Raw genomic sequence first — 18453 nt, forward strand, 5'->3', positions numbered from 1 at the left:
CGGTCACTACCAGAGAATTCGGATTAGAAGAAAAAACAGAGAGGGAGAATTTGGGTGGCCATGAAAAAACCAGAAATAAAGTTGAGAAAACATCCTTCTCAACCATGTAGGAAAGCTGGTAGAAGAGCTTATCACTCGGCACAGGGTGTCTCCGGATATGGCGCCCAGACAGCCAGAGTACTGATGAGGGGGCCTCGAAGGTGAAATGAAGGACAAGTTTATGACACTAGAAGCAGTCTTCTGGGGAGGTGGGGGCAGGGGACAGGTGATGGGAGGAGGGGGGCTGGGAACTGGAAAATCATAAACACTCAATTTTATGTTAAGTGCTTAAACGATACTTCAATGTACCTCAACATTTTAAATAACTTTCTGAAGTATTAAAAAAAAAAACCTAAGTAAAACGCTACTGGGTAAATTTTAAATGGTAGAGGCAACTAGAAAAGGTGAGTAGTACAGTAAGATCTTTTTTATAAGTGAATCCAGGCGTCAAAACACACTTTCTGTGTACTGGGGGGACAGAGACACGTCCGGCCCTCTTTCAAGAAGGCAAAAGCCTACGTCAAAATAGATTCCATCAAAAACCCCAAAGACTCTGACCTCAAATTAGCCATGGAAATAAGGATGATGATTTAATAATCTTATTTTTCCTATAGGAGCAATAAGCAATTGGAATAATTACCCAGGAAATCCAAAACAAATTTTTCTTTAGGAAAATGCCATTATGTTTACCCGAATTATTTTATTTTTAAATTTTTTATAGATGCACTATTTACTGAAATAGTCTGTTAATGAATATTTAGATTGTTTCCAGTCTTTTGCTAGTACGAACAATGTTGCAATGAATTATTTCATCTTTATGTATGTGTACACATATATTTTTGATCAATTCCTTGAGGTAGAATTGCTGAATGAAAGCATATATTCATATTAAGTAGTAATAAATCTTTTGGACCTGACCTCCCTAGATATTGTATCAACTTGAACAGCCATCAACAATGTGTGATAGATTCTGTGTCAATACACTATTTTTTTTATATATTTAGATTTTGTCAGTTAACATATAGTGCATTATCCGTTTCTGGAGTAGAAGTCAGTGACCCATCACTTACATAACCCCGGTGCTCATCACAAGTGCCCTCTTGAATACCCATCACCCATCGAGCCTACCCCCACCCACCTCCCTCCGGCAACCCTGAGTTTGTTCTCTGTCATTAAGAGTCCCTCAGGGCTTATTTCCCTGTCTCCTTTTTTTCTTTCCCCCCTTCCCATATGTTCATGTTTTCTTTCTTAAATTCCACATATGAGTGAGATGATATGGTATTTGTCTTTCTCTGACTGACGTATTTCACTTAGCATAATACACTCTAGCTCCATCACTGAAAATGGCAATATGTCATTCTTTTTGATGGCTGAGTAATATTCCTATATAGGATTTGATATATAGATCAGGTTTTGTCTGAATTATTTGAAATGACTAATTGGAATAACCAAAGAATGGCTTGTTCTTAGCACATGGCACTACAATGCCAGTACTGGACAAAGTCTTTGTTTTTCCCTCAACTGCCAACACTTTGGCCACTTCACTCATATTTGTTTCCTATCTCAAAACCTGTCCCCTGGGGAAAGTGAAGACCCTCAGTTACTTCTCCTGAAGAGCATTAATCTTAAGGATGAGGATGAAGTGGGGACAGGAGGAGTGTGCGGGTTGGGAGAAGAGAAAGGATGTGATTGTTTATTATTGTCTCTCAACACAACTAAACCACTCCTCTTTGTCACACAGAACTGTTTTAATTAAATTCGAAATTAGGCATTTTAAAACAATTAAAGGTCTCTCCCCTTCCTGGACCTCTTCCCAGAATTTACAGCTATCTGTTGCTGGTGTATTTTTTCAAAGAACTTTTTTTTTCACATACAAGTATATGTAGCATCCTTTTATTCCTTCCTCCGGCTTTTTAAAAAATATAAATATGGCCATATTATTCACAGTCGTCTACATTTTTTCTCACTCTTCTTCCATATATAGCTTACACATTTTTTAAACTGCTGAATGCTATTCCACTGGCTCAGTAAATACTTATAACTGCTATAAACTGTCCTGAGGGACATAGAGATTGCTTTCAGTTTAGACTATTATAAATAATGCTTTAAACATGATCATTTCACATTATCTTTGCATATCTGTGGAATTTCATGGTCAAAGTGTATGTGCATTTCCCATTTTGATAAATACTGCCAAATCATCCTTCAGAAAAGTTACACAATTTATGATTCCAACAAATACATGGTATTTTTTCCCATGTTTCCTATGTTTCTCTTTAACACTGGGGCTTTTCAAACATTTTATAATTTCAGTTAACTTGACAGGTGGAAAATGACAACTTGTTTTGATTTGTGTTTCATGATAGATACATGGCATGAATATCTTCTCATGTTTACTGGCCATTTGCAATTGTTTTCTTCAAATTTATATCTTTTGCCCTTTTCCTATTGGGTTATTCAACTTTTTAGTCAGTTGAAGAACTCTACATACGTACATTAAGGAAATTAGATTTTTGTCGTGTGCATATGCAAAAATTTTCCCCAATATGTGCTGCCCATCTCCAAATTTTGTTTAATGACAATGCTTTAAATGGAAGAAATTAGGAAATAGCATTCAACAACTGTAAGAAGGAAATTATTTTAGTGTATATCCCCACTAAAGCAAAAGTAGCCCAGATGTGGAAACTGTCCATAGGATGACAATAAGAAGTCTGGGTAATACTTTAAAAATCAAATCAACGCTCTTAGCTTTGTATGCAGACAGCTCAAGAATTTTCAGATACCATTCTTTACAAAAGTACAAGTTACTGTCCTTTTTCAACTTACAATCTCTGAAAAAAAATTTTTTAATATCAATACCTTTTACTGCTTCTCTTTGTGTGTGTGTGTGTGTGTGTGTAAGATATAAATGTGATGTCAGTCTCTTCTACCCGGAAGGTGTTTCATAAGGAGCAATAACCCTGATCAAGAGGCTAGACGGTTTCATTTGCACAGAAATCATCCCAACTCAAGTGTAACTTGGCTAAGGTGACGGCCCCGGGTGGCTCAGCACAGATGACAGAATCAGAGTATCATGTCAAGAGGGGATACAAACGGGCTGAGAAAAGATGGGGATCTGGGCTGAAGAACCCCACAGGCGTTTACTGCAGCAGCACATGTGGGAGGCTGGAGTGGTTCGGAGGAAGCATGTCCCCCCTCTACAGTCTGATGGCTGAAGAATTTAGTTGTATTACTTATATAATTTCCAAAGTTCCTGAAGAAATGAAAGAGAAACAAAATGTGGGCGAAATCTTACAAGGCTGACCTCATAAGGAATTGAACTTGACTCCATAATTGTGTCCCAAGAGAAACATGGGGAATGAACACTTCCTTGGATAAACTGTCCACAGATTTGACACTTAGCTCAAGGCTGACACAAAGAATGGACTGAAGAATCTTCCATCTCTACAGCTCCTCTAAGCAGGGAATAAAGAAATAAAGGGTACTTTGGTGCTTGAACTCTTCCCCAAAGAATCCTGTGTGAAAGAGATAAAGGGGCCCTGACCTTGAGCTCAGTCTGTATTCTCATCTGGTTAGTGAAGATGATTCTGGACACCCCGAGTCTGACCAGGGGTGCCGGGCAAACATGAGAACTATGCCTTCTAGGCATACCTTTGGCTAGGGCTAACGGCACCACAGAGGTCCTCCAAGCTACTCTAACCCTGCCCTGAATCCCACCAGGCTTCTCCGCTAACGTTACCCCAAGGCCACCTTCATAATTTTCATCACATCCAAGTACATCACTTACTCTGTTACTTAATAATTTGTTACATTATCTTTTAAAAAATATGTAAAAAGCTACTTGTTAGCCTCACCTTAGAAAAACCTATGAAACAACAGGTTTCATGAGCTAGCAATATTTTCTTCAAACCTAGTAATTAAAATGAAGAATGCTCACTACTTTACTGTGTAGAATGATCCTGCACGCTCCAGTGCCATGTGGTATGCTACTGGGCTTCTCAAACTGAACTGTGCATATGAAGCACCTGGACAGCTTGTTAAAATGGTTTTTGAATCAGTGAGTCTGGGGTAGGACCTGAGAGTCTGCATTTCTCCAAGCTTCCAGACGATTATGGTGCTTCTGATCTACGGACCATGCTCCAGCTAGCGAGCTTCAGAGGAACCAAAAGAGCAAAGAGGGTCCACGAGGATCGTGAGGACCCACAGCTGCTTTACAGCTGCTGACTTCATGTCTGTTTATTTTACTGTTTGCCTCTCTGATGACTCTACTGATTTGCCTGAAAGAAGATTAAGCGGAGGAGAATCTGATCAACCTTTTAAATATTTTAAAAATACTAAATTAAGAACAAAAACATGTCTTTCTATAGAGCTTAGCAAACTATTTTTTTTAAGGTTTTATTTATTTATTTGACAGAGAGACAGCCAGCGAGAGAGGGAACACAAGCAGGGGGGAGTGGGAGAGGAAGAAGCAGGCTCCCAGCAGAGGAGCCCGATGTGGGGCTCGATCCTGGAACGCCGGGATCACGCCCTGAGCCGAAGGCAGACACTTAACAACTGTGCTACCCAGGCGCCCCTTAGCAAACTATTTTGACATTATCTCATTTCGTGCTCAAAACAACTCTATGAAAAAAACATAGGGTAACAGTTATTATCAGTATTTTGTAAGTAGAGAAAAAAATGGCACAGAGAGGTTAGATCTAAAGTGACTTAACTTGATTAAACCAAGTTTAATCAAGACTTGAATCTGGGTCATCAGATTTCAAGTTCATTGCCCTTTAAAATAGATTAAAGACTCTTCTGTGAATAGAGGGTTGGATTTAGGTGGATATCACAAACCACAGAACAGCAGTATGACATCTAGGAGTGCCAAGGAGGGAAAAAAGGATCACCCTTTTGTGAAGAGTCAAGATGATTCTTTGAGGACTTTTTATGTGGACACAGAGAACTCACATAAATTCCAGTATGTAAGAAAGAAAGGGAACACTGCAGATCGACACCTCCTCCCCTCAGATGGGGCAGCCTGGGACTAAGTGCCTCTCTCCTCTTCATGGAAACAGAGCCAACTCCAAGGTAACAGAGTGTTACTTCTTTCTCTCTCTCTCATATACCTCAGATGCTACATAAAGAGTACTCTTCTCTGCCTAAGAGAAAATTACAGCCCATTTCCCCACCTTTTATGCTAATAATGTGCTCTAAATATGGCCAGATGACTTATAGGGTATTCCCTTCATTTCTCTTGCTTTGTGCGATAGAGTGCTTCAGCTGAATATAGAAAAAAATCTTAGGGCCCCTGGGCATCTCAGTTGGTCAAAGCGTCCGACTCCTGATTTCAGTTCAGGTCACGATCTGAAGGTTGTGAGACTGAGCCCTGTGTCGGGCTCCACACTGGGCATGAAGCCTGCTTAAGATTCTCTCTCTCCCTCTCCCTCTGCACCACCACCTCTAAAAAGAAAAAAAGAAAGAAAAAGAAAAAGAAAAAGATCTCCACCCAAACAGATACTGTTTTAAGGCTATGATGATCTTAGGTCTTCTTACCAAATATGAGATATTACAGGGAGAGTTCAGACTCAGCAAGAAAGGACTATATTTGATGAGAATACCAGAAAAATGTTCTGGATTCCAAATTCAGAGCCAACAAGTTAGATCATAACTGTGGTGGAGAAAATTAAAGAAGAGATGAGATACCAAACCAGAAATACAAAATCACACATGTAGGAATTCTCTCTCTCAGCCTCTTTTCTCTTTCACTCAAAAAAGTAAAAAATACAGGGTAATCAATACCACTCTTGAAAGGAGTTCAAGTTCACCCAGAGACAACTTCTCTGACGTGTTTTTGTATTTGAATTTTTACAACTCATGAAGAATATAAAAAATCTTACAATTAAATATGTTATTATACCATGAATCTGGTTGACCTATGGATCAAATTTTATTGACTGCGTAAATTGAGCCATTTCTAGAATTATATTAAGAAAAGCGTTTGACCCCTAGAAATGAATAATAGAGCAAGCCTCTTCTGTACTTGGGAAATGTCAAGCCACTGTTCTATGTTCTTGATGGGAACTTGTCAAACTACACAGGACAGACAGCAATTATTTAGTTCGTTAGAACAACTTCATTATTTGAATTATTCCTCCAGAGTTATCCTTACTTCTTAAGGCAGAGCTTATCATTGATTGAAAGAATTTTTCTACAAAATTTTTATTCTCATAGGAATACCGGCCACTGGCACAGTCTCTGCATGAACTTGAGTATGTTTAGACAGTATGTCAATAAAATCAGAAAAATCTGAAATGTGCCAGAAATTGAGGAGGAATGTATCTAACATGAACTTCAAGAAATAGCTTCCAGTTACAATACTAAGAGTATTTCAAGAACTACAGCAAATTTTATATACTCACTAAAAGTGAGTTTATTTAATAGCATAAAATGCTATAACACGATTCAGTGAATGGAATCTCTAGTCTGTTTCGAGGAGTTAGTAGCCCTCGTGATGACCCCAGTATTCAACAATTAGACCAGCTACACTGAGTTATTCCATTATGTCCCCGATTCAATACCTATGTATTCTGACACTGAACAGACCTCACTGAACATTTGCAGCTATAATGATAAACCCTATAAAGGCCTATACAAACACTGAGACTCGATGTTAGCGTGTGATGGTCTAACACTGTCCTTCCCAAGAGTCTGCTAGCAGCTTCTCAGAGGTTAGATCACATGTTCCTGAGTCAGGAAGATCGCTTAGCTCCACACTGCTCCTTCACGTGCTCTGGGAAGAAAGAGACTTCTCGGCCTCCGTTTCTTTGTCTGACAAATGAGTAGACTGGCCTTGGGACCCCTCAGGGCTTTTTTAACCCTAAACTCTCAAAGAGATCACATATGAAGCAGACGTCACAACCTCCTGTCACCAGCATTTCAGGTCCTAGGAAGGACCCTGGGTTCTCTGTAGGTGGGCCAAGGAAACAGCTCCTCGCTCTCGGTCTGAGTGAACGAGGGACCTCACCACGCACAGTCTCGGTCAACAACACTAAACTAGACTGAGCTGCTGAAGGCAGCGCCTTATGATTTGAGTCAATGTCTGCACCTTTTTAGCCTATTCTTCAGTTTAAAAGGTAAAACTGAAAGGGGGTGTAGTGGATAAATAATTACATATGATCTGGGTAGATTTTTTAGCCTTTGCTATAGTCTAATGTATCATAAGGCCATTTTCATGTCAGAATTCAGCTTAAAGCACGGATGTTTTCCCTGCTTACATATCACAAAATCAAGGAAATCAACACTTGTTACAGAGAAAAATCTTCAGTCATGTAAATCGATTAACCTCCATTTCTCCCTCGGTAAACTGAAAACAAGCTTGGGTGCTTCCTCCATCACAAGGAGTCTGTGGACATGAACGGAAGCAGAAGATTGTGATATAGGTTAAAAATAATCAAAATGGGGAAAATAATATTCCCCCTGCAGGGCTGCTGTGAGATTAGAGATAATATAATGGCACAAAGTGATCAATAAATCACAGTAATGATTTTTATTTATCAGCATAATTAGATGGTGCCATAGTAAAAGGGTCAAAGCTTAGGATTTATGGTCCGAAAGAACAGTTCCATTGAATACCACGGCAGGAAATAAAAACCAGTGTTGTCAAGTGAACAACACCGAGACCCTTGTGAATCACACTGATATTGCAGGACTCCGTGATAGTGTCCGACTGTGGGCTTTGCGTGAGGGGGGATGGGGAGGGCTGGGAGAAGCCCTCAATTCAGAGGGAGAAACAGCTGCCCAGCAGAAGGTTCAAAGTGCTCATGCCATGACCTGTTCTCCTCTTCTCAAATATTCTGAAGGAGGGTTACGGTTCAGGGGGAGGGGAAAAAAGCAGGTCCTTGCTCTAGGTATCGATTATATAATCAAAGTACTCTCTGTAAACTGCAATTTTGATCAAGGCGTTTGTCATTTAAAAGACTTCAGTGACTTGCCACAGCTTTGAAATACAGCTTGTACCATGCTTTACCAGGCCTCTGAGCCCCACCATCTTCCCCACCTGGCTATGCCGTCAGACCCACCGCCACACCATCCTGTCCACCCTCCATGCTCTGCACAGGCTACTGTCACCACCCATGATGACCCTACCTCCATCTCACTGAACTACCCTCAAGGACCATCCTGTACATCCCACCGCCTTCTCCAGGAAGCCTTAATACCCAGTGAGGTGCCTCTCCTACGGCGTCCCATTGAACTGCATGATGCCACAGCCGAATAAGCCACACTGTATTGCAATCACTTGTCTACCTTGTTATTTTTTTACTGTTCTTTAACCATCTTACTTACTCACCTTTGTATCTCCAGTGCTTTCCCCAAGACAGGAAACACAGCAGGTGCTCAAAAACAAACAAATAAAACACAACAAAACAAAAAATCTATCGAATGAATGAATGCATGAAGGAAAGACTGAATGACTGAGAAGCTGAAGCTGATGCCTGGGAGAGGAGATGGAGGAATAGCTCTCTCCCCGTTACAGGGCAGATCGCCCTGCCTCCCTACATGGGAAGGAGTGAAAGAGACAAGAGCATAATTCCCCCTACTCTCTTTGGGTCTTATCCTTTAGAGTCAGAGATACTAAGCTGGATGAACCATACGATGTCCTTCAATGAAAACAAAGTGATCTGTATTTTAAAATAAAAAAAATTTTTCCAAAGGTTTACTTTTAATGGGTGACCAGACAGAACGGTACTTTTCATCTCTGTCTTTCCTCCAGAAGCAACGGTTTGGTATTTGCTGATTCAGTGTCCAAGCCAACTTTACAGAACACAACTACCATGAGCAACAGGAAGCGAAAGTCTGTTAACCTAACCATCTGCAGAGGATTAAAGGCTTCACCAGGTGACTGGCCTCTTCATCTTCCTGTCCTACTGAGCCGGTCTCCATAAGAAGAGGGACCATAATGGCTTAGGCAGAGAGAGACTCGGGTTTGAATCTCTGGCCTGCTACTTACTAGCCATGTCACCTTGTTCAAGACGCTAAACCCTTGCTGTCTCATTTTCTTATCTGTAAAATGGGTACAATACCTTTTAAAACCCAATCTGCCTCACAGGCACACACACAGAATCACACGGGTCCTGTGGGTGAAAGAACACTTTACACAATCAAGTACTATGTAAATAAAAACTACGTTATTCCTTTATATTATAATTCCAAATGTAAAATTAAGGTATTTCACAAAGAAATGTACGTAACACAATAAAGACCACATGGTTAAAGACTAATAAACTTCTTATATTCCAGATTTCAGTGGAAAAAGCCAAGAATACAGGGACAAAATGAAGCTGATGTTAAATTATGGAGTTACAAATGACAAACACAAATGGATTGACTGAACACATCTGAGAACAAGTAAGTGGATAGTAATGACCCCTCCCCTTTCCCTGACCTTCCTCTATCCCCTCACCCGGTTCAGTACAGATTCCTTAAGCACTGAACTAGCCAGAGGGGCCAAGGAGCTGAATTCTCAGGAGCCTACAGGCAAGTATAGGCTTTAGGCAACTGTACCTAAACCTGGAACAGAGAGGAAAGCTGCCAAGTTCACCTTGCCTCCAGCCTTCCCTGTTCTGCGGGAGGCACCACAGTGAGAGCTCTTCCACCTCAAATGCCCAGCCTCCGAGGAGCACTGCCTGGCCACCTGAAGCGTCCCTCACCTTGTATCCCTCTAAATGTACTTTGAGAAAAATTAGGGAAACTAAATATTCCTTAGGACTTAAGAGAATTCCTCACTTTTCTCCTTCACGGGCTGAACACCAGTTTGTGCTTAAAGGTGAGAGACATGATCATGGCAGCCTTTTCGAAACCCTGTGTTTCTAACTCCTACGTCAACGTCCTCAGGATCTCCAAAGAGCATCAGATGGAAACAGTAAGGCCTATGCACCAACCACCTCTTGTCAGATGAAGTAAAATAAAGCATCAAACATCAGAGACTTCAGGAAATCTTGATCTAATCAGGGTCTTCTCTCCCAAGAAAGCAAAAGAACACTAAGACATTTTTAGGCCAAACAGAGATGTACGTGTCCAGCCTTCTGTTTCATCTTACTTCTTAAGATGTTTGTAAATCATAAGAAAAGATATTTAAATGCCCCAAACATATTTGTTTTAATAGTGAAATGGCGGAGGAGGAGGGGCAAATAACTCAGGGCCTTTGGTCTCGGTCTTATTTACCTTCCTGCATTGTCATAGGGGAAGCCAACCTAAAAAAGCTGACCCATGTTCTGTTTTGAACAAACATTTTAATTCCCAGGCCCTGCAACAGGTATGCTCATACCACATAGTAACCCTGCTCCACTCCGGCCGTTCCTAAATCCTGCCAGTGATGCTAGACAGAGGAGCTCTGTAAAATCCTCAGAGCCAGGACTGCACTGAGTCTGACATTCCCGCGGAGCAGTCTTCTCCATCCTCAATCTGCTAAACAAGGAAAACCTCTGGACGGCACAGAGGAGTGCCTACGGCTGCAAACCCATTTTCTAAAGACTAACTGTCTGCATGCTGCCATCATTCATGGAGGTAATTTTAAAATAGACTGAAACAGACCTCTGAAGTCTCTTCTCCACTCTCACTGCGACTGCTCTACTTGGCCCATACCTGAGTGAAGCGTCACTAGAGCCAGCTTGGCTGGTACCGGTCTCTGGATCCTGTCCTCGCTGCTCGAGGCAGAGAAGCCCTTGCACAGGCGGCAGCCGGCAGCTGGGCAGGAATGCAGAAGCTCGGGCCCCACCCCCGATATCTTCCGGCAGAAGATGCACTTGAGGAAGATCCCAAGTGATACAGACAGGCGTCAAAGTCTGAGCAGCACCGCTCCAAGCCGTCCATCCGCACTGCCAGCCAGCCACCCCCTTTTCCGGTAAAGCAACACTTGACTTAGGAAGGCCCAGCCCTACCTTCCACTCCTCCTAGTGTACACGCGGAAAGCAGGCTGTTCCAGAACACGAAGGTAGAGAGTACCTGGCACAGCACTTAGCAGCCACTCAAGGAACATGTGTTTCCTTTCCTTACGTCTGTTCTCTGCTACCGACATCCTCCCATCTCCTTCAGCCTCTCCCTTTCCTCTCGTGGTATGTCTTCCCCCCAGAATCTAAAATGCAGGAGCTAGTGAAGTGACTCACCAGACTCTAACATAAGAATTTCGGCTCTACAACTTACTTTGCCGGCCAATTAGGAAAATTACTTAGCATCACTAGGGCCTCAGTTTCTTCCTCTGTCAGTGAGGATGCTAATAATACTGCCTTCCCCTGGGGGTTGCTGTGAAACCTCGGTCTGGTAGCAGCTATGGCTAGCACTTGCTGAGCAGGTCGGGCCCTGTCCGTGGACGAGCTCAGTTTGGACACCTCCCCTCCCCTTTACAGGACCACAGCACTGAAGGCCAAGCCACACGACTCAGCAGCTAATTGTAACTCTCCCACAGAGGTCTTTGTTTCTGCTGTGGGTTTTATCCCCTAACCTGGACTTGAGAGAAAGGATGGTTGTTGTTTTTACAGATTGTGAAGGTAATCCGTGGTCATTACAGAAAATACAGACAAGTATAAAAAAGAGAAATAAATTATCTACCATCTCACCACTAAGAGACAATTGTTAACATTTTAGAGTACTTTCTTCCAAACACATAGATCTCAAGTTTCAGGAGGGGAAGGACCAAGTCTTAATGTTGGTGGAATTTTCCCTGACTTCCCCACGTCTGACACCTCTCCGCACCCCCAGTGCCTGACGGAGCGCAGGGCTGAGAGCTTAGCGGCTGACAAGCCCACCTGCGCCTTAGCTGATTGCTGTATGGGTGGAAGTGGCTTGCCACTGCACTCATGTGTGGACTGTCCACATACAGAAACACGGATGCTGTCAGAGTTGGTGATGTGGTCTGTTCGGTTCTTCCGTTCAAGCTGCTGTGAGTGTGCTCCTGTCTGCTATGGGACGGCTGTTTGTGTTTTGATGGTGAAAGCGTGTTTCTGGTGGAGCCTCACATTTCCCTTTCAATGTACTCAGATATCACATACCTACAGGAATGGTCATCCCGTGAATTTTATCAGCCCAGCCTGCGTAATACCGAAGGGTTTTGATGACCCCCTGCAAATCCACGTAAAAAGCTTGCAGGAACGGTTTGCCACCATTTAGGGATTCCATGGTCTGTAGGAAAAGAAATGGAGAGAGCTTTCTAGTGATATATTAAATAATTTCTGGAGCAGAAGAAAAAAAGGAAGAGAGAGGATATGAATGAATATGAATAATGATGCATACCTGGTCAACTCTGACTTCCCAAATAAACAGATTTTTAGCACTAACAGCTTAGTTTAGCTCCTAGTAAAGACCACAATGAATACACACGTGCATGGTCTTGTGCCTGGGTGTCTCCAGGAACCACTACCCCAATAATACATAAACATGACATTTCTTCAACTGATGATAAAGAAATGTTCTGCCTGTCAAACCAGCTTCTGTTATATTAATGATCAGAGCTGCGTGGGGATTTTTTGGAGTCTACGCCAGTAATCTGAATCCATAAAGAGAAGCGGGGACATGGGCTTTTATGCGACTGACGAGAATGTAAAACGTTTTCCACCGCTGCCAAGACTCCTGCTGAGAAATGGAATATCCACAGTGCACAGCGAGTTTATTTATTACCATCAAATAAACAAGATCTCCTCTAGGGAAGCTCACACTTTAACAACTCCAGGGCTGGTTTTTTGTAAATATTTATGTTAACAACCATTACCTATTAATAGGGAAGTATCTGGTGCATTTAATAAAAATAGACATATTGAGCAGTTCTGGATTATAAATGTTACTGTTTGAATGACATATTCCTAAACTGCTTAAATCTGTAGCAACAACTAAAAACTCCAACTGAACACACTGAAATGAGAAAAGAGTATTTCAACTTGAGAAATATCAAAGGTGCTACAAGTTTAACAAATTAAATAAGCAAATACATATGTTTATAATCTCACGTCCTTCTCTGTAAGCACATTTGATAACATACTGGTGTGAGAATGACTCGAGTGCTGACAAAACTAAAATGGAAATGTTCTCCATTTGAGGCCATGAAGATACAATTACTTACATTGCAATTTACCCACTTACGATGTGTAGAAGATGGGACTCGTTTTAAAAGATCACATTGCTTACCACTGTATATTGGCTCATCTTTATTAAAGGGAATCAAATTATCTCCCAGTCTTTTTAGGACATTTATATACTCGTGAGATGGGCATTACATTCTCCATGCAGCCAGCACACAGCCCAGTTCTACGCAGCGCTGAGGGAAGCAGAGTCAACGACCAGGATCTGGGCCACCTAAACAGTCCCGATGAGCTGTTGACACCAGCCAAATTCACCTGTGTTTATTTTCAATTAATTATGTGTACTTGGATGAGGTATTAACTTCGCTCTCTGGTCAGGAGCTCCCCTATATTCCAGAGGCTATTGCTTATTAAAACTTACTCCTCCCATGGCTCGGAGTGTTTAAAAGGAGAAATACCATTTAGGTGTAATGGCAAAAGAGAATGATCACAGTGAGACAGAATGTCAGAAAAAGCATGGCATTTGAATTTTATGATGTGAAAATATAATCGCAGAAATCAACGACATCATTATCTAGTACGTATTGTTAGTGGGATGTTGTAAATATTGTGTAGATTTCACTCAATTAAGCAGACACTTAAAGACCATCCATGTGCTCCCCTCCCCCCCCCAACTGTTTATGTGCGAGGAACTGTGCTGGGATTACAAAAAAAGAAGTAAAATAGAGTTTTCAGTCGCAAAGAAATTATAATCCAGTGAAAAGCATAGAGAACAGCATTGCCCCCAGGTGTTCCAAAGTATTCAGTTCTGCACAGGATTGACTGATTAGCCAGAGAAGCAGTGTTGAGGCTTAGGTTTAAGCGTGAGAAGCAGTGAGCAGACTTTCCAGGGTCTCTCACGTGCTCGGTGTCTTGTGAATATCTGAGAAGGAGCTACTTTACTGCGGAACACCTTGTTCACAAAATGCATTTCCTTGAAGTGCCAGGTTAGAAAGTGTTTTTATAGAAAAGTAAATGTTACATACAGAGTTCCAAATCATCTCTGCAAATGAATTCATTTTTGTTCCCATCCTATGCACAGATCCCTGAAGGGGACGGCTGGAAGGAAGAGGCATGGCGGAAGTGACAGTGAGCAAGCCAATCGTGCCCTGCTTTCCAGCGCAGAAGGGAGGACACTGACTGAACAAGGACGTCCTCGACATTAATGGATCGATCACCTGCGGCTTACTGAGGTGGCGATCCCTGGCATCAGACACAGACATTCCCAAATGGTTCCAGTTTCCTGGCAGTTTATATTTTCTAAGAAATTGACTTTTATTTAAAAAGAGCAAAAACAAACAAACACAGACACCAGTAAGAGAGAGGAAGTTCCTTAGGTGAGAAAATGCTTGAGGGGAAAGAACGTTGCTGTCCCTGGCTATCTCTCCTTTTCACTGGTTCTAGAAAGTGGCAGGAGAACAAAGGGAGCAGACCTGTTATGCGAGGCCCTCTGCTTCCGAAGGACTCTCTTTAGTCAGGAGAGGTTAACTCTGGAGAGCGAAACAAAAACAGTCCTATTTGATTCTCAAATGAATCATTTGGGATTGGTTCTCCGCAGGCTTCATGGTGACTCCCCTGTTGCTGAACAGGTTTTGTTTTGTGTTGTTTGTCAAGGGTGAGATACGGTTCGGTTCGAAAGGAAGGCAGGGAGGTCCTGACCAGTCTTGGGGAGCTAATGTTTTATTCCTCAGAAGCGGGAGACTCTCAGCTGGTCTGCACTCCCCTGGCTGATCCCCAAAGCCGCAGCCCTCTCGTTTTTCCTGTGTTTTAGGTACTTCTCAGCCGGTTCCCCAGGTCCGGCTTCACATCACACTTTCGGAAAGACTGAGGAGTCTGCGTTTCAGTGGAATGGTAAATTCAGGGTAAAGACTCAATGTTTTTTTAGGCTACTTACTGCAAGAACTGCCCTGTCTCGTTCCACCAAGTCTGCAAGCTTGTCCAACAGACGGCCTCTTTCTGAAGCATCCATCCTTCTCCACACTGAACCAAGAGAGAAAGCCAGGCGGGCTGCCTGCACCGCTTTGTCTATGTCTGCCTGTGAGAGAGGAAGAGGCACAACTGAGGAGAGGTCACCCTCCAAATAAAGGAAGAACCACCTGCTTTCAGGAAAAAGGGGATGAACGAACGTCAGTGCTGGTGTCTGCAGAGCACTAGCTTAGTGCTCTGTTGTGCGAAGGCAGTTATGGCACAGGGAACTTCTGCTAAGGACATACCTTGTCTGCTTCCTGGACTTCACACACCTGCTCTCCTGTGGCTGGATTATAGACAGGGAAGGCTCTCCCGCTCTCTGAGTTCTGCCACTCGTTGTTAATAAAAATCTAAGGGAGCAGACAACAGAAGGGGACCGGTGAGATGGGTGATAGGAAGCCAACCAATGGCCAAGTATTACGGAAGTACCGTGAGAGTAATATTTGTTCTCTGTGTTTGCTGGCCTATAAGTGAAGTGTAGAGTTTGAAGCATTACAAGAGACCTTCGAAGAGTATGCAGTCCAGCCTCTCCCGGAATTCAGGAATTTCCTCTATGATATTTTTACCTCAAGCTTATCCAAAGATGAAACGTACTGCTTACCTCTGGTGAACCTCCAACCAGTGAGCGAGTCAAACAAAGATGGAAGGACAGAGGGTCATGTACATACAAACAATACAGTAAGGCTGAGAAAAGAATTACTGATTGTCCAAACTCTGGCCGATATCCAAAAGGAGTGAACGAACTAGTAGTCATCAAGCTTTACATCCTGGTTCCTCTGTCAGAGGTATAAGTAACGTCACAAGGGAACTTGCAGGGTGCTGGAATAAGTAAGCATTCACCTAATTTATAGTCAGATCCTGAACTGAGCAATGACTCTGAGCAAACTCATCAGTGAGTTAAACCAGTTAGATGTGTAAATCCAAGTTAGGTTTCTTTCCCTTTGCTGGGCAGGTTACACAGCTCGGCAAAGGGAAAAGGCCTGGCTTTCAAACTGGTCTCTCAAGGATTTCTTAAGACTGTTGGTTTCCTTGTAAAGGAAATGGAGATTCTACTAAAATGGCGAAGAGACTAACAGTTTAAAAAATTATTCAAGTTAATATCTCAGAAGATTTGTAAGAAATGAGTTGAAGAAAGAGAGAAAATACAGGAAGAGAAATGTAAAAATTTTTATTGATATTAAAGAGAAAAACCCAAACAAATTTTCTTGGACTATGAAAGCTCAAAGAATACACAAAGATATTTTACTCTATAAAATTTATAGCCTGATAATGAAAATTTCTGAACTTATGAGCCATCAGTCAGTTTAAAATAAACACAGTGATAAACTGATTTGTTATTGTCTGCCATTTTAATGGTCACAGGTGAGGCTAATGAGGCTAGATCTATTATTTTAAATACCAAGTTCTAGATTATTCCAAAGCTTTATTTTTCCTTGATTTGATAAAACAATGAGCCTGTGTTGAAGGAGCCTTCTTTTCCCGAAGGTTTTTTTAAAGATTTTTAAAATTAATTAATTAATTTATTTATTTAGAGCAAGAGCGGGGGAAGGTGCAAAGGGAGGGGGACAATCTTTTTTTTTCCCTAAGATTTTATTTGTCAGAGAGAGAGAGAGAGAGAGAGAGCAAGAACACGTGCTCACAAGCAGGGGGAGAGGCAGGCAGAGGGAGAAGGAGGCTCCCCGCTGGGCAAGGAGCCCTGCATAGGATGTAGGACTCAATTCCAGGACCCTGGGATCACGACCTGAGCGGGAAATCAAAGAGTCGGATCCTCACCTGCCTCAGCCACCCAGGAGCCCCCTGAAGGCTTTTTAAGATAAAGGGGGAAGAAACCTTAATCTCCATAAGTACTTAATTCATATGTAAAAAGCACAAACACAATGACCCTGTAATTGCATAACATTTTAAATGTACAATTTATAAACACGTTTAATGTAATGGATTCACTTATTCCATAAATACTCAGCTACTTCTAGAAGCAGCACAGGCAAAGATGACTGGCAGTTCCAGCCCTCCAGGGTCTTCCAGTCCCTAGTAGTTCATTAAATATTAGCAACAACACTAATGGCAGGATTTTATTATCTCTACTGAAGGTGGGAAAGTTGAGAGGATGGGAGGTTAAGAGTCTGACAAAGCAGGTCTCGTGGCTCTGAGTCCGTCCACAGCTCTCTCCACTACGTCTGAGTTTGCAGGATTGCTCAGCCCAAAGAAACACAACTAGTTAGTGTCCAAGCCTGAATCAGATCCATAGTTCTTGGACTCCTGGTCTAGTTCCCTTTCCACTCTGCTTAACAAACTTCCGGACAGCTCCCAGCTCCTCAGCTCTGCATACTCCTTTGAAACACACTATGATCTCTGAGGAAACAAAGGGAAAAAATTAAGAGATCAGCTTCGCTTCCAGAGCATCGTCAGGTTTAAGGAAGATGGGTCTTGCCAGTATTTCTTATTCTCTTTATTCACGATTTGAATGAAACTTCTTAATCGTTTTAATCCAATTCTAGTTTTTAACTTCAGTACTGAGCAGTTTTAACTAAATGTAAGAACTGATATTTCATGACTTTGATCGATTCTTAGAGGTCTTCCAAAGATCAAAGAGAAAAATTACTTAATTACTTAATTTTAACAGGATAAAATTCATTCATTCTCTTACTGCTTTCATTTAGGTACATGGATCATCTTATGAATTTAAGATACATTACAGGACCTTAGGGATCTTTCCCTGTATCTTGAAACATTTTGCTATTTCATCATTCTAGGAATTATCCCATTATCACTCATCATTTATTTCCAACCATGCTAAGAAAGAACAGAACAAAAAATTATAGAACTGCCCAGAAACGAATAAATAAGTACATCAAAACTATCTCATCATTCTTCAGCTTTCTTATTGTGCTGTCCAAACGAACGCAGCATCTTTCGAAACCACAAACAAGAAGTCTGGAGATACCATCTTTGTCATATTCTTTTATGGAAAAGCTGGGAATTCAGAATATTTCATCTCAGCCCATGTCGGGAAAGAGAAGATTAAGAAAGGAAGGTATTTCACAATTGCAGGTGAGCCAGCAGATGGAGGCAAAGAGACAGACACACAGGCTGGAGACGCTACTGATGAGGGTGAAGTTGGTCATCTAAGCAAAATCTTGGACTACGAGTCTTTAGGATAAAAAGTAAATTTTCTCAAACTCAAGAATCAAAGAGCAAACAAGATATTTATAAATATACAAAGAAAATATGATATTCTAAATCAGTCATTCAATAAGATCGTCAATTATTTACTATTTTGCAACAAGAACATGGACCGTCCTGTTTGGCCAAAAGCAAGTGTGACAATTGTTTTAACTTTTAGGATATTTGTAGGTAA

At 41.7% G+C, this 18453-nt stretch overlaps 1 protein-coding gene across 1 annotated transcript in view; it reads right to left on the reverse strand.

Annotated features, from left to right (window-relative positions):
- The window catches only part of ALDH1A2 (aldehyde dehydrogenase 1 family member A2), a 96144-nt gene that overhangs the window by 40656 nt on the left and 37035 nt on the right, over positions 1-18453 (reverse strand). The window contains exons 2-4 of the mRNA XM_045787543.2: positions 15341-15445; positions 15022-15162; positions 12066-12195 (exon numbers count right to left, since the gene is read on the reverse strand). Of these exons, the coding sequence (XP_045643499.1) occupies positions 12066-12195; positions 15022-15162; positions 15341-15445 (376 nt within the window). The remainder of the gene's footprint in view (positions 1-12065; positions 12196-15021; positions 15163-15340; positions 15446-18453) is intronic.

The sequence above is a fragment of the Ursus americanus genome, chromosome 36 (assembly GCF_024610735.1).
Source record: "Ursus americanus isolate L20-20 chromosome 36, mUrsAme1.1.p, whole genome shotgun sequence".
Classification (NCBI taxonomy): Eukaryota; Metazoa; Chordata; class Mammalia; order Carnivora; family Ursidae; genus Ursus; species Ursus americanus.